The following is a 16052-nucleotide window of genomic DNA, read 5'->3' on the forward strand; positions in this document are numbered from 1 at the left end:
GACCAACGTGCATGACCAGGCCCGGCCTGTAAGTAAAAGAAGAAAAAAAAACGTATTTCTTACAGATTGTACCGCAGTACCGCACGATTGTACCTCATCTTCTCGGGGTCTAATGAGCTGCAGTGCGTGAGTAATAAAAGACCGAAATATTTGTTTCTCCCATGGGACCATCAGTGATCTATCCCACTGCCTGTGCGTGCTGTTAGTTTCCCGCTGGTGCGTATGCACTTACCTTGATCGTACGATCTGATCCTATGAGGTTATCTAGAAGGCGAATATGTATGTACATATATAGAAACAGGCGAATTCACGGGCATACAGCATAATATGAACACACAAGTAGAAAAAGATAGCCTTTGCGTTAGCGCTAAAATAATACAGCTTAAAGTAAACGCACAAGTAGAAAGAGACACCCCTTGCGTTAGCCCTAAAATAATACAGCATAAAGTAAACGCACAAGTAGAAAGAGACACCCCTTGCGGTAGCGCTAAAATAATGTAACACCATAAGGAATTGTAATAGTGCAGTCGCAAAAACAGTAACAGGAAAATTTATTTTTCCTGACGCGGACAGAATGTTAGTTATTGTGAAAAAAAAAAATAGAACTTCGTCTGTTTTTCTATTTTCTTTGCTAAGGTAGCACACTAAGCGCCAGCTCTTTACACGTATCACTTCAGCTTGGCACAGAATGCCTTGGACCATGCAATGCATAACGTTCGCGTGTGCTCGAAGGCACTGTAATCAGGCCCTTCGGTGAGCGGGCTCGAGTACGGCCTGGCCCGTGGCTTCAAGCCCGAGCTCGATCCGGGCCCGCCAGAATACGCTCCGGACGGCTCGGTCCGCGGCCCGGGCCGGGCCCGGGCTTTCGGGTCGGCCGGGGCCTGTGCTGTGATCTACCATTTTATGCGTAGGATGGATAACCGGTGGACAAATAGTGTTGCAGAACGCCTGCCAAGAGAAGGGACGCGCAGTCGAGGACGGCAGAAAAGTAGGTGGGGGGATGAAATTAAGAAATTTACAGGCGCAAGTTGGAATCAGTTGGCGCAGGACAGGGGAAATTGGAGATTGTGGGAAGGGGCCTTCGCCCTCGCAGTGGGCATAAGGATAGGCTGATGGTGATGATAATGATGATGGTGAAACATGACTTTTGATGAGCACAGGTGAACTCTGAGATGGCAGTGAGCTCTCTCGAAGCATCATCATTGCCTCTCGGATCGACGAACGTACTACCGAGCTATGCCGCTGTTACCGAAGAGCGAAAGCCCAATTTAGCTGACTGCGTAATGCGTGGCGCTACAACGGGGGCCATTTGAGCCTGCTTCTTGTGCACAATCGATTAATGGTACACAACAATACCAAAGTAACGCGCGTGCGTTGTACGGTTGCAAATATGTAAGCGATAATGATGTGGTGTCTTCGTTGCATGCGGATCTATACATATAATTGTGCATGTCATTTATGCTAAATTCGACGAAATACACAACCATTTGTTCTCTTGTCTCTTTTCTCTTTATTTTATGCTTATCTTGTCACGCAAGTGATGATGGCCTTGTGGTCGCTGTGATACATCGCCAATGGCTCTGTGACAACGCCGGTTAGGTTCTTGATTAGCGTCAAATCTATAGATATATGCTATAATATATGCAGATGATGTAACAATCTGGAGTGCCGAAGGTAATATGGGACAAACGGAGACCAAACTACAGGAAAGCATTTATGTGGTGGAAACAATACTGGAGAGTATGGGACTGAACTGCTCTGCTAAAAGATCAGAACTATTGGTACTACGGAGCAGTAAGCGTGGGCGCAAGCCGAACGGATATATAGAACAGGAAGAACCCCACATTGACATATACGCCAAGAATGGAGAACCAATCAGGCAGGTGGATACTATTAGAGTGCTAGGACTTCTCCTGCAAGCGAATGGATCTAATTGCAGGGTGATACAACATATCTCTAACAAGTCAGAAGAAGTCATTACGCTTCTGTGCAGAATTACCAACAAGCATAAGGGGCTAGGAGAAGACAGTGCCATAAGATTAGTACATGCATTCGCCTTTTGCCACTTCTCGTACGTGGCAGGCAAGCTACAATAGACACAGGCTGATAAGAACAAGCTAAACGCTTTAATCAGACGACTCATACAGACTGCGCTTATAAAGACTGCACTTCCCGTCAGCACGGCCAATGATAGCTTATTGCGCCTAGGGCTGCATAACACACTAGAAGAGACAGCTGAGGCTCAACAGGTGGCCCACCAGGAGAAACTAATGGGGCACGACCTGGGAGGGCGCTACTTGAAGAAATAGGCGTAGAAATTAACAACCACACCAACAAAGGAGAATTATTAACATAATTGCAAGCGGGACTACGAGAAACAATTAAGACGACCCCGTTCCCTAGGAACATGCACCCGACACATAACCTCGAGAGACGGAAGGCAAGGGCCAAGACACTCCTTCAAGACATAGATCAACATAAGCAGCAGGTGATGTTCGTTGACGCTGCCTGGGTTAAAAATAAGGATGCGTATACCTCCGTTGTTGTAGACACTCAAGGTAACATACGGGATGCCATCACCGTCTATACCAAGGACCCAACAGTAGCAGAACAAGTAGTAATCGCCTTAGCCATCCGGGCTAATCGGTGGACACATATTTACAGCGACTCTAGAACAGTCACACGTAACTTTACGGATATGTGGCACGGATAGCAACAAGATTACTAGAGAAGGTCAACAATGGGAGGATCGAAATACGCTGGTTCCCGGCACATCTGGGGGTGGTGGACGGAGCTCGGAGAAACCTCAATGAGGTGGCAGATGAAGCAGCACGAGGACTTTCTAGCCATGCTCTTCAAGAACGAGCAACTTACAATTCACCCGGGGAACTCAGGGATCGATTATTAACATATAACGAAATCACGAAGCACTATTATTTAAGCAGAAGGAAATACCCATTGCCACACGGTAAGCTTTGCAGAGCCCAAGTGGTCACATAGCGTTTGCTACAGACAAGGACATACCCAAGTCCAGATTTTATTAACAAGATCTATCCGAAGAGGGAAACTCAAACCAATTGTAATAAGTGCAATGGTATCATTACTCTTGACCTCATGCTTTGGCAGTGCCCCACGGTCTTCAGAGACTGTGACATGTGACAAAGAAAAAAAATGATGGCGGCGAATGCTACACAGTAAATCGCTCTCTGACCAATTACGGGCAGTCCAGAAGGCCGGCGATGCGGCTGAAGGGCTCGGCCTGACAGTCCCAACGTGGGAGCGGCCCGCATCAACCTAGGGTTGACCTTCAGGACCCAATAAAGTTCTTCATACCATCATACCATACAACTTCACTGTGAACTACGTAATCAAGAAAAGGAAATAAAACTCGGTGCAATGTTAGAGTTGTCTTAGCGGCTAATTGTGATCTAATTTGTTTCAGGATAGTTTCGATAAAACAAGAGTTACAGCCGTTTTCCTTAACCATACTCCCGCCATAGACGCCCATGTTTTGACAGCAGGCGGGAATTCTGTAACGTTTACGACTTCACTGTAAACTAACTAATTAGGACAAGTAAATAAAGCTCGGCGTAATGATAGAGTCGTCCTAGCAGCCTACTTTGGTATGTTTCTTTCCAAGATATCTACATTTGATTGAAAGCTACAGAACATTGGCGAGAAAGTTGGCTTTGCCGCAAGGAGATTTCTGTTCGCCGCCACGATTTTTCCGGAGGGTATACCTATAGGCAGCTTCGCTATAGTAAATAACAAAAGATGACTAGAAATTCTCACGTCGGTACTCCTTTAACATTCCTTTTTGTTAGTGTAAATTATACTAACGGACCGACCAGGTATAATATTTCCTTAGATGTGAAGGGCACTTGAAACGAAGACAAGAACAAGCCTTAGGTCTCCTTTATGGAAGCCAAATTTAAGTCCGGACGTCTGTTAATAGTTTCCCATAGGTAAGCAATTGTTTTGCTTTTATGCAGGAGACATCGTCTGTTAGCCTCAAACAGAAAGCTTCGCCGTGACCGCACAAGATGCCGACGAATGATACCAGATTCGTGGAGGATAACATGTAAACGAATAAAATAGTATTTATTTGATAGTTTCTTTATATTGAACACCGGCAAATCGAGTAGTCGAGCTATATGTTCAAGCTCATTCTCTCCTTGCACGACGATCGATTTTTTGCAAGGCAGCGTGAGGAGGGCACTGCAGTTGCTCGCATTCGCGGCAAGAAACTCGCAGCGACGATAAATGGAGCTACGAGGTGCGAATCAAAACGGTGCCATTTAATGGGAAGGAGATAACTTCTTCATCTTAAGCTTAATAAAAAAAGGATCTGAAAACTGCCGCCCAGTCGATGCAATCGCGTGTAACGACCTCCAGGCATGAACATCTGTATATACTGTGTGCAATCCATCATCTATAGCAGCGACTTTCTTTGCTGAACAGCTGCGAGAAAGGGGTGGTGTCACGAACGAAACAATGTGACCACTACAATCCACTATGAACTCCTCCTACTTTTTTTTATTATACGGTATTTAGGAGATGATGTCGCCTTTAATTGGCGCCGGTTACTCCTTTTCACATAGGGATTAAAAAAAACGAATAAATCGTAACACGTTAATAGATGTTCAGTACTTTTGCAAGCTGATTTTGTTTATAGAGGGCACAACAAGCATACAGTTAGTCAGATACCGACATCAACGTGAATGAGAGATGTCATCGTTGCCACCGGACAAGACTAATATTCTGCACAAAGGGCTGCTAAATAGATGAGGATTAGGACGTCATAACAAGATACGAAGAGGCCGTTTGCACCCATGTTTGCCTTTAATAGCTGCCCAGTGTATCATTTAGCTAATAGCGGACTTCGCTGCGATGGCTGGGCCGATCTTGCGCTATCAATCTTATAACATCACTGATTCTAGCCACCATATACGAAGTAATCTGCACTGCAGTGTTCAAGGAGCAAATTAATTATCACTACAATTTTATAAATGATCGTTCGAAGATTCAAATCTTGGCAGGACCAGAATTGCACCTACGTTCATTATGTTCTGTAGATAAATGGCTGCAATTATACATACAATAAGCCCTAGCGAGAGCATTACAAAAAATATTACCGGATAAAAAAAGTCACTCACTCATTGTTGTGATTTCTTGGAACTTCACGAACAGTGTTCGCGAAGATATTGAAGGAACGAATAGTACCACACGCATAAGCAGCTAAGCCCCGTCACCCTGCTATGCGAATATGACACTGAGCATAATTCCCTCAGTCAAGAAACAAAAAGAAATGATTCGCATCAGAATAATTTTGTGGATTTGCGGTTTACGGTCGCCAATGTGACAGCGGCTATCAATCCAAAGGGCAGGGGCCTACAACATGCGAGAGAGCAAAATGTTATTTTACATCAGGTGATTTGGCACTAGCTTTACCAGCCATATATGTCAACGCCCCGTCTGGCAATGCAAGACACGACTGTGTGCCAGAAAGCAGACTGTGTGCCAGAAGGAGATGCCAGTCTTGATAGCCGGAAAGTTGGCAGTGATGTGGAAACAGGGTTGCAATCCTCGCCCGCGTGAATCCTATTTATAAAAGACGTCGCACTGCTAGGCAGTTCCCTTCATGCTTTTCAAAGCGATGGCATAATTACGCAATAAACATTTGTTCTCAGTTTTGGAAGGCACCAAAGCTGACGAGAAGTCAAGGGAAACTCAATGCTCGTGGCTTGGAAGGCATAGTGACGAAGATTAAGTAGCGCAGGTCACCTTGCGGGTGAAGACAATGTAATGACGGGAAACGAGGAACATCATCATTGCTAAGCGTTTTTAGTGATGCCCTTGCTTCCCGTGTATCCAGGTCACATGTCCACGGTTTCGATTATCGCGCGACGTGAAATACACAACCGACAACGGCTATTCAAGATAGTGCAGTATATACATGACTCAATTTATTTTATAACGCCTAATACGCAGGCAACGCAGCGGCTGACTTCAGATGAGTTGGTTAATGACATGAAAGCAAAATTTACTTTAAGGTGAGAACTTACGGAGAGATTCTTTCTTTTTGAAACGAAAGCAAATTATCGCTTAGCGGATGCCTATCAGTGGCTATGTATTTCTTAGAAAAAACATTGGAAGGAAGGAGCACCAGCTTTGAGATAGCCGTCGCCGTAATGTGCCCGCGAGGTTCACAGCTGTTCGGCATAGCATTATTCCGCAGTGCTCATGGAAGAGTGCCAGGGAACATAACAGCGCGCTGAATGCCCCTCTCAGGGGCGCACATATTTTCGGCATATGTCGCGAACAGTTATACCGACACCGATATACATGGTAAATTACCATGAACTCAGCAATGACTAGATTCGATTTCGAAACAAAATGTTTCGGAAGGTTGACAACCGAAAATGAATAAATACGGTGTTTATTGAGTTTATTAGCGGTCACCGCAAACGTTCCTGGTGTCTGCCGTAGCGAATAAAGATTGCGAAAATAAAATAAAAGAAAGAATGCCGGTTCCGTCATTTCTGTAGTGTAACACTTTTCTTCTTCAACAGACAACACTCTACATGCATCAACTGACGCGCTGCTCTCTTGTTTTATTACTGTCACTGTCATAGTGCGTCAGATAGCGAGAATTCACTTGTTTTTAGTTTGCAAATTCCTCAGTTGGCCAGACGTCCGGTTTCGAACGACGTTACATGCAAGCATCATATGCACACCTGCCAACCTTAGAATATGAAAAGTGCTAGTGTCGAAGCCAAGAAATGCTAAAATTTGACAAGATATACTAAACGCTGTTGATTGCTCAACGTGTTGACTGATTGTTAAATATTCACAGACTGTTCTGTAGGGACGCTCTGAACAGGCACTAGAAGCTAATTGTCGCGGCAGGAATGATCTTCGTCCCGAACAAGCAGTAATGTTTACTAAGTTTGTTCACGAATTATTTCCGTAACGGCGGAAAAAATTTCAGCGCCTTTATGCACTAAATGGTGTCACTGATGTGGCTAGGTCCGATTAATCGATAACTCTGAAAAACCAGGCTCGGAAAAGCGAGTCAGCGACTTTATCTGTGTTTTTTCTCCAATCAACTCTGCACTAAACAAAACGAAAATGAAGAAAAGATCGTAAAACTGCTCACGTCACCCCGAGAACCATAAACAAGCTCTATAAATAGGACAATCCACGACAAAAATATGGAAGTTGGCAGGTATGTAGATGTTAATAAGCCTCTTTCTTATGAGGCAAGTTTCACGTAAACTTAAAATTTTTCTTTGTTTAGAAACAGAAAGGTATCCCATACTCGATTCGATATCTGGAGGTCGTTCGTTCTCGAATATTCGTATTTCACTTGAGTAGGGAATTTCCCTAGTTGAATACACCAAATAAGTTTCAATCAATGTTGCTGGAATCCCAAATATGTCGAAATCTCTAACTGTACAAGCAGCGTTACAGTAGAACAGGTAGAACAAAATAAATACTCGTCGCTTCAGTACGCAGCTGTTAACATAAGGTTAGCTTCACTAGGGCGAGCCGAGGGTTTTCTTGTAAAATAAATATTGGAGCCTGTTAAACAGGACGACCCCCGTAGTGCGAGCCCAGTCGAACAACTTACGTGTGCCAGGCTGCCCTTAGGCACTGAGCAAAGCTTGATGACCATGAGCACGACAATGGTGGCGAGCGGTATGAACACGATGGTCCAGCCGACGCCGATGGCCCAGGGCGGGTAGTCCTTGCCTTTCGCTTGAGAGTGCTCCACGATGTTGAAGATCAGGATGAACTGGAAAACAAGGAACAAACGATCTAAGCGTTTGCGAAAGTGGTGCAAGCGACTAGGGAATATGGACGCCATTCACCCCGGCGTCCGCTTTTAACATTCACTGCACGAGAAATATAAAATTTCATCAATCAGCTGTTCATCCTGCAAACAGACAAATGGTCGTGTATCTGTGAATTAAAATTGCTCTTTCAACGTCTCTGTTTCAATCTCTGTTCTCCCTACGAATGACGAATTCGTTATTGCAGAGGACTATAGCCCGTTTCACACTTATCGTGCAACGCTATGGAAGCTACGCCAGAAGTTCGGTCACCAAAAATGTATCACTCCGCACATGCAGTCTTATATGCTTCGCTGCGGCCAACGGCGCCTGCTCGTAACGCCACCGCGATGGCCTGCAAAATTTAAATCTCCGAAAGGAAAGCAATGCAATCGAAATTGTTCTAGAACAATTACGTATAAGCAGCCGTACCAATGCGCGCGTTGTTGCTCTTTAAGGATATGTTTTTTTTTCTCTCGCCTAATACTGAATCTAAATAAAACAGCGTTTTGCCTAATTACTTGCAAAACCACATAACTATTTGTTGGTGAGAACGCAGGCACGACAAACCGGTCTCTGGTCTCCACAGCGCTGCATGCGATGTGCGAAACGGAGTACAATCTTTCAATCTAGCTAGACTTTATGTTTTACTTTAATGCCATTTTGAAGACGCCCTCGTTATGAGCTCTGGATTATCTGTGAATGCATGTGCTGACCTGCACTTAAAGCACGGTACGCGAGCAGTGTTACGCTTCGTGCCGGTAAGAATGCAGCCGCTAGCTGCTACCGGGAGTCGATCCTGTGACCTTGTGCTTAATAGCAAAACAGTCATGGCAGGTATACGTGCGAATGAAGGAGAAGACTAGGAGCCAACTTGACAAATCACGATTCCACTACAAGGCAGGAAAACAAACATGCCACTGTTCCAAACAAAACACTGATATAGTGAATCAAAAAGGCACTTCGTTTTCCGTATACCTGGCAGTACTTGAAAAAGGTACGTGTACTAGCAGAGCAGTAAAGTGTCGCAAAAAGAAAAAGGAATAAAAGAAAACAAAAGGCAGGAAGAAAGAAAAGCAAACAAGCAAAAAAGTACGAACCTAGCTACAAGAATAAAAACTCCACAACATTTCACGCAGTGATGTACTGTGTACTCAGGAACTGAAATATCAAATCTGCATACAGGGTGTCCCAGCTAATTTTAGCCAGACTTTAAATATATGCAAATGCTACGTAGCTCAACAGAACAAAGGTAATGTTGTTTACAGTCACTTGGAGATACTCAAACAATTTTTTCATTCCTCCTAATTAGAAAATTAGTCTTCATTAATTATTCAACTTCTCAAATAATATAATAAGATAAAAAGTGTCAGTGATAAAATTATACAGTGGCATGAAAAACTCCCTATACAGCTTTCTGTTCCCCAATACGCATAAAAGTGTTTTTCCGAGCGTGAAAGAAGCCCGCGAATACACGCAAAGTGCTTCGAGCAGCCAGTAGCGCGGCAATTTTGCGTGCATTTGCGGGTTCCTTTCAATGGATAAAAAAAGCCGCGGTGACGCTAATTTAAGCTTGCCATCGCTGCCACTCCTCCGGCATTCTGTCGAAACTGTCTATTTATTTTGCTCGCGGAACACATCCTTTTCTATTATTTGAGTTTGCTTTACTTACAAGCAGGTATACTGCCAGTGATGAATGTACGTGTAGAAGGGACGAAAGCTCTGTAATTTGTATTTTTAATGCCTACGTGAAGGACATCGATCACCCTCGCAATGTGATCACTGAGTTGTATTGCCACATGTATTCTGTTCTGCGTTTCACTTTTGTTTGTTACGTTTGTTTAAGCCTGTGCTGCCCACGTTCAGCTTCTGCTCCTGCGCAAGGCGTTTTCTCCTTACCAAGTTGTTCCTGTGCCGGGGTTCTCGTGGCCACTTCTCGAGTCACGAGACTTGATCCTACGCGGTCATTACGAGGCATGTATATATAGCGAGCACTACAATTTGTCGTAATGACCACCGCCTGATGTTTAATGCGCAATATCGCACAGCAAATAGCAGTCGATCGTAATCGACGTTGATCGATTCGACGAATTCCTTGTCCTTATGTATGTCAGGCCATTGAGTTCGACGTTAGCGGGCGAGTTATTCCGACGAACACATTATGTCTCTCTCCGCGCGGTGATCCCCATACCTCTGTTTTCTTGCATTCACTGTCATTGCCACGTGATAACACGCTTCCTTGACTCAGCTGGGTGGCGGAGGTTGCAGGCCAACGAATCAGTGAAGGCGCATCCCTCCACAGGGAACGCATGCAACCTGAGAGTATGTTGGGCTTGAGCTGACGCGTCCATTTCTCTGAATTCCGCCCGGTGCCCGCAGCCAAATGCCGACTAAAATATGGTCCTTGAGGTCACTCCTCAAGACAGAACGCGTATGTACCATGTGTTTCTGCGAAGACATTAAGCATTTTTTTAAAATTCGCCCGTGGCAGATAGCACAATTCTACTCATTTTATTCCCTTTAGCCCTTTCCCAAGCACAGGGAAGTCAGCCGCTACTAACGCTGGCTAACCTCCCTGTCTTACCTACCCTTCTCTCTCTCTCTCTTGCATTACTTGCACGAGAAATTGCACAAATTGCACTTGCACTTGCACAAATTACTTGCACGAGAAATCAAAATGTTTAATCAGTTTTAAAGAAATTACCTTACGACACACATTTTAACTTATAAGCTGTAGTCGGTGAGACTGCAAGGCATATCCACTTAAAATGTATTCTATGGATGACACAAATTTCCAGATATGCACCATCAAACTTGCATTAAAATGTATTGTCGCTTCACTTACTTTCCTCTTTAAAAAAGAACCATTTGATGAATTGAAGCACAAAAGTAACTGGACCACCACTGTATTTCTTCACTAAGGTAGGGAAATATTATACCCAAACTGGTGTTATCCTCAAAATTTATTCCAAGTGAATCTGTCTTGAAAACTACCCCGCTACAATTTGTAAATTTCAGTAAGTGCCATGAAGTAATTAACTAAAAATTAATTTGTTACATTTCGTAATTAGTCAGTTAGGCTTTTGATTTTTCGTGCAAATAATGCCCCCCCACTTCTTGAGAAATCTAGCTCAAGTATTAGAATTGTGCTATCCGACAAAGGTGATTTTTAAGATGTGGTTAAGGAGGGAGGGAGTAGATTTTAATGAAGAGAAAGGAGGAGAGGTCGGCCTGGAGAGCGCGTCTCTACTGCTACACCTCACTGGGGAAAGGGGAAGGGGGAAATACAGGGAATGGTAGGTGGCAGGTGTTTATGTTATGGCACAATGAACTACTTATATACACGTTGTCCAATACGCGGATGCGCACTGTAGACACAATACACGCAAGAGCAAACTTGTTGACACAAAAAGTTATCGCGCAAACACATTTCGCACTGTCTAAACGTCTCACGGCTTCTAGAGGCGATCGTCTAAACCAGTCTCACGTAGAAAGCGCAGGAGTGGCTTTATGGCACGTTGGGCATAGTGAACGTTTCTCCACGCGCCTAAAATCTTTTCTTCCGAAAAGGGGCGGGAGTCCAAGCAGTCAACACTAGACTTAAGTGTTCTTCGTTCGGCCGCATATTGAGGGCACACGCAAAAAAAGTACGTGAGCTAAGTACGTAAGCTATTGTCTCGGGAGCGTGACAGACGCTACAGTCCGGGTAAAATGTGGTTAAGGTCTTCGCAGAAATACCCGGCCAATATAAGGCGTATGGGCCATCATTTCTGCGTGAGGAACTCGTGGGACGAAACGGATGCTCCGACGCCACGCCGTAATGGCGCCGAAGCCTTACACGTGGCTGCCACTTAAGGATGTGCAGCATTCGAGGCAAGCGCTCATATTTCGTCTCAAGCAAAGACTGTAGGCGGATTATGAAGCGCATCTGACAGATTTCTCGCCTAATGTGTTGCCCGCGAGCGCTCACTTCATCTAAGGCTTTGTGCGAAAGCCAGTAAAATAGTATGGGCGTAAGAAATATTATATCCAGTATCTCACAGTCCCAAGTTGCTATTAGGTAAACTACTGTGGCTTTACTGTCGCCTCTGAAGCCTCAAATCAGCGTGGCTGATGAAGGAGATTGACGTGGACACGGTAGATTGAGGCTACAGCAGAGAAGATCGTGGGTACAAGCCCGTAGATCGGTAACGGACAAAAGATTTTGCAGGGCTCTTCTAGATACATTGTTCCTGCTATTAGCTCAGTTGAAATACAAGGGGTGCTAACTTAGGAGAATATTTGCCATAGTTTGCAGCGCCCAAGCACCGGATTATGCATGCTTTTGTTTTTCCAGACACAGTAGAATAGATAAGTCTAGTAGACAGAGGTCCAGTAGTCAACTGTTGCTTGAACATTTCACAACAGGATGTAGTATCACCATACGTTGCGTTCTTTTCTTTATTTCCTGTTTTGTTAAAGCGAAGCTTTCTTTGCCTACCATCCCGTGGTTTCGCCTGTTTCGGTCGGTCGGTGGCTGGTCGGGTTCTCGCTTAGTAGATTCCTTCTCACTACTAAAAAAAAAAAAGCGTGTCTGGTGGTGGGATTCGAACCTCCGGGCCGTTGCACGAGAGTCCAATGCGCTAACCATCAGGCCTCAACCACTCTTTCTTTTTTCTTGATTGATTAGGCCACAACAGCACGTATACTTCAATCGTGCCAACGCCCACTAGCTCCTTCAGATGATCGTTGCGTGTTGATTATGATGAGGATTTACGTGCTAAGGCACACATCCACAACCAGGGATTGGCCAAGGAGCAGGTGGTCTAACTTTTGGAAATGATCGCGGCATCTTGATAATGATCATGATTTTCATAGTATGGCACATATCCATCTGGGCATCGTCCAAGATGCGCGTACACGTGCTTTGACCTTTGACCTGACGTGACCCGACACGTGGTGTTGAGTGTTAACAATACAACCTTGTGACACCATCTGCTCAACGGCGAAACAGAAACACAGAATAACATAGTAGACATAATCTTCCCGCGTCCCTGTGGCCAATTAAGCTGTTTGAAGTCCTAATTTGAATTATTTTCTTACGTGTGCAACAAATGGCAATGCAGAAAAACACAGCGACGTAGGCGTATGATACAAAGACAAGCTTACCACTAACGTGGCTGGTGTGAAGTATTTCCACATGATGGTCCAGAACCTCGTCCACGCATAGGAGCGAGATCCGATCATTTTCTCGATGTCGCAGAGGAATTTCTCCGCGCCTGTGCAGACAGAAATGACACAGTATGAATAAATCAATCTTTTAAAAAAGTAAAGAAACCTCGCACGTTACGATGACGCACGACGAAGCATTAATAATATTTTCACAGCTAATGTACATCGCGATGGCATACGTTTTGCCGCCATTGAAATCTGAACCTGGCAACGTTTAACGTTAGAACGTTATCTAGTGAGGCGAGTCTAGCAGTGTTATTGGAGGAATTAGAGGGTAGTAAATGGGATATAATAGGGCTCAGTGAGGTTAGAAGGACAAAAGAAGCATATACAGTGCTAAAAAGCGGGCACATACTGTGCTACCGGGGCTTAGCGGAGAGACGAGAACTAGGAGTCGGATTCCTGATTAATAAGGAAATAGCTGGTAACATACAGGAATTCTATAGCATTAACGAGAGGGTGGCAGGTCTTATTGTGAAACTTAATAAGAGGTACAAATTGAAGGTAGTACAAGTCTACGCCCCTACATCCAGTCATGATGACCAGGAAGTCGAAAGCTTTTATGAAGACGTGGAGTCGGCGATGGGTAAAGTCAAAACAAGATACACTATACTGATGGGCGACTTCAATGCCAAGGTAGGCAAGAAGCAGGCTGGAGACAAGGCAGTGGGGGAATATAGCATAAGCTCTAGGAATAGCAGGGGAGAGTTATTAGTAGAGTTCGCAGAACAGAATAATATGCGGATAATGAATACCTTTTTCCGCAAGCGGGTTAGCCGAAAGTGGACGTGGAGGAGCCCGAATGGTGAGACTAGAAATGAAATCGACTTCATACTCTGCGCGAACCCTGGCATCATACAAGATGTAGACGTGCTCGGCAAGGTGCGCTGCAGTGACCATAGGATGGTAAGAACTCGAATTAGCCTTGACTTGAGGAGGGAACGGAAGAAACTGGTACATAAGAAGCCGATCAATGAGTTAGCGGTAAGAGGGAAAATAGAGGAATTCCAGATCAAGCTACATAACAGGTATTCGGCTTTAACCCAGGAAGAGGACCATAGTGTTGAAGCAATGAACGACAATCTTATGGGCATCATTAAGGAGTGCGCAATAGAAGTCGGTGGTAGCGCCGTTAAACAGGAAACCAGTAAGCTATCGCAGGAGACGAAAGATCTGATCAAGAAACGCCAATGTATGAAAGCCTCTAACCCTACAGCTAGAATAGAACTGGCAGAACTTTCTAAGTTAATCAACAAGCGTAAGACGGCGGACATAAGGACCTATAATATGGATAGAATTGAACAGGCTCTCAGGAACGAAGGAAGCATAAAAGCAGGGAAGAAGAAACTAGGAATAGGCAAGAATCAGATGTGTGCGTTAAGAGACAAAGCCGGCAATATCGTTACTAATATGGATGAGATAGTTCAAGTGGCTGAAGAGTTTTATAGAGATTTATACAGTACCAGTGACACCCACGACGATAAGGTGAGAGAGAATAGTCTAGAGGAACTTGAAATCCCACAAGTAACGCCGGAAGAGGTAAAGAACGCCTTGGGAGCTATGCAAAGGGGGAAGGCAGCTGGGGAGGATCAGGTAACAGCAGATTTGTTGAAGGATGGTGGGAACACTGTCCTAGAAAGATTGGCCGCCCTATATACACAATGCCTCATGACCTCGAACGTACCGGAATCTTGGAAGAACGCCAACATAATCCTAATCCATAAGAAAGGGGACGCCAAAGACTTGAAAAATTATAGACCGACCAGCTTACTGTCCGTTGCCTATAAAGTATTTACTAAGGTAATCGCAAATAGAATCAGGAATACCTTAGACTTCTGTCAACCAAAGGACCAGGCAGGATTCCGTAAAGGCTACACAACAATAGACCATATTCACACTATCAATCAGGTGATAGAGAAATGTGCGGAATATAACCAACCCTTTTATATAGCCTTCATTGATTACGAAAAAGCATTTGATTCAGTTGAAACCTCAGCAGTCATGAAGGCACTACGGAATCAGGGTGTAGATGAGCCATATGTAAAGATACTGGAAGATATCTATAGCGGTTCCACAGCCACCGTAGTCCTCCACAAAGAAAGCAAAAAAATCCCCATAAAGAAAGGCGTCAGACAGGGAGATGCGATCTCTCCAATGCTATTCACAGCATGTTTACAGGAGGTATTCAGAGACCTGGAGTGGGAAGAATTGGGGATAAAAGTTGATGGAGAATACCTTAGCAACTTGCGATTCGCTGATGATATTGCCTTGCTTAGTAACTCAGGAGACCAATTGCAATACATGCTCTCCGACCTGGAGAGGCAAAGCCGAAGGGTGGGTCTGAAAATTAATCTACAGAAAACTAAAGTAATGTTTAACAGTCTCGGAAGAGAACAGCAGTTTACGATAGGTAGCGAGGCACTGGAAGTGGTAAGGGAATACATCTACTTAGGGCAGGTAGTAACCACGGATCCGGATCATGAGACTGAAATAACGAGAAAAATAAGAATGGGCTGGGGTGCGTTTGGCAGGCATTCTCAAATCATAACAGCAGGTTGCCACTATCCCTCAAGAGGAAAGTGTAGAACAGCTGTGTTACCAGTACTCACGTATGGGGCAGAAACCTGGAGGCTTACGAAAAGGGTTCTGTTTAAATTGAGGACGACGCAACGAGCTATGGAAAGAAGAATGATAGGTGTAACGTTAAGGGATAAGAAAAGAGCAGATTGGGTGAGGGAACAAGCGCGCGTTAATGACATCTTAGTTGAAATCAAGAAAAAGAAATGGGCATGGGCAGGACATGTAATGAGAAGGGAAGATAACCGATGGTCATTAAGGGTTACGGACTGGATTCCAAGGAAAGGGAAGCGTAGTAGGGGGCGGCAGAAAGTTAGGTGGGCGGATGACATTAAGACGTTTGCAGGGACAACATTGCCACAATTAGTACATGACCGGGGTAGTTATAGAAGTATGGGAGAGGCCTTTACCCTGCAGTGGGCGTAACTA

General features: G+C 44.5%; 1 protein-coding gene across 2 annotated transcripts in view; it reads right to left on the reverse strand.

Annotated features, from left to right (window-relative positions):
* LOC126536478 (sodium- and chloride-dependent glycine transporter 1-like) overlaps positions 1-16052 on the reverse strand; it is a 142230-nt gene that overhangs the window by 8390 nt on the left and 117788 nt on the right. For both annotated transcript variants that reach the window (XM_050183456.3, XM_050183457.3), the window contains exons 12-13: positions 12984-13093; positions 7634-7798 (exon numbers count right to left, since the gene is read on the reverse strand). In XM_050183456.3, the coding sequence (XP_050039413.1) occupies positions 7634-7798; positions 12984-13093 (275 nt within the window). The remainder of the gene's footprint in view (positions 1-7633; positions 7799-12983; positions 13094-16052) is intronic.

Source organism: Dermacentor andersoni, chromosome 4 (genome assembly GCF_023375885.2).
Source record: "Dermacentor andersoni chromosome 4, qqDerAnde1_hic_scaffold, whole genome shotgun sequence".
NCBI lineage: Eukaryota > Metazoa > Arthropoda > Arachnida > Ixodida > Ixodidae > Dermacentor > Dermacentor andersoni.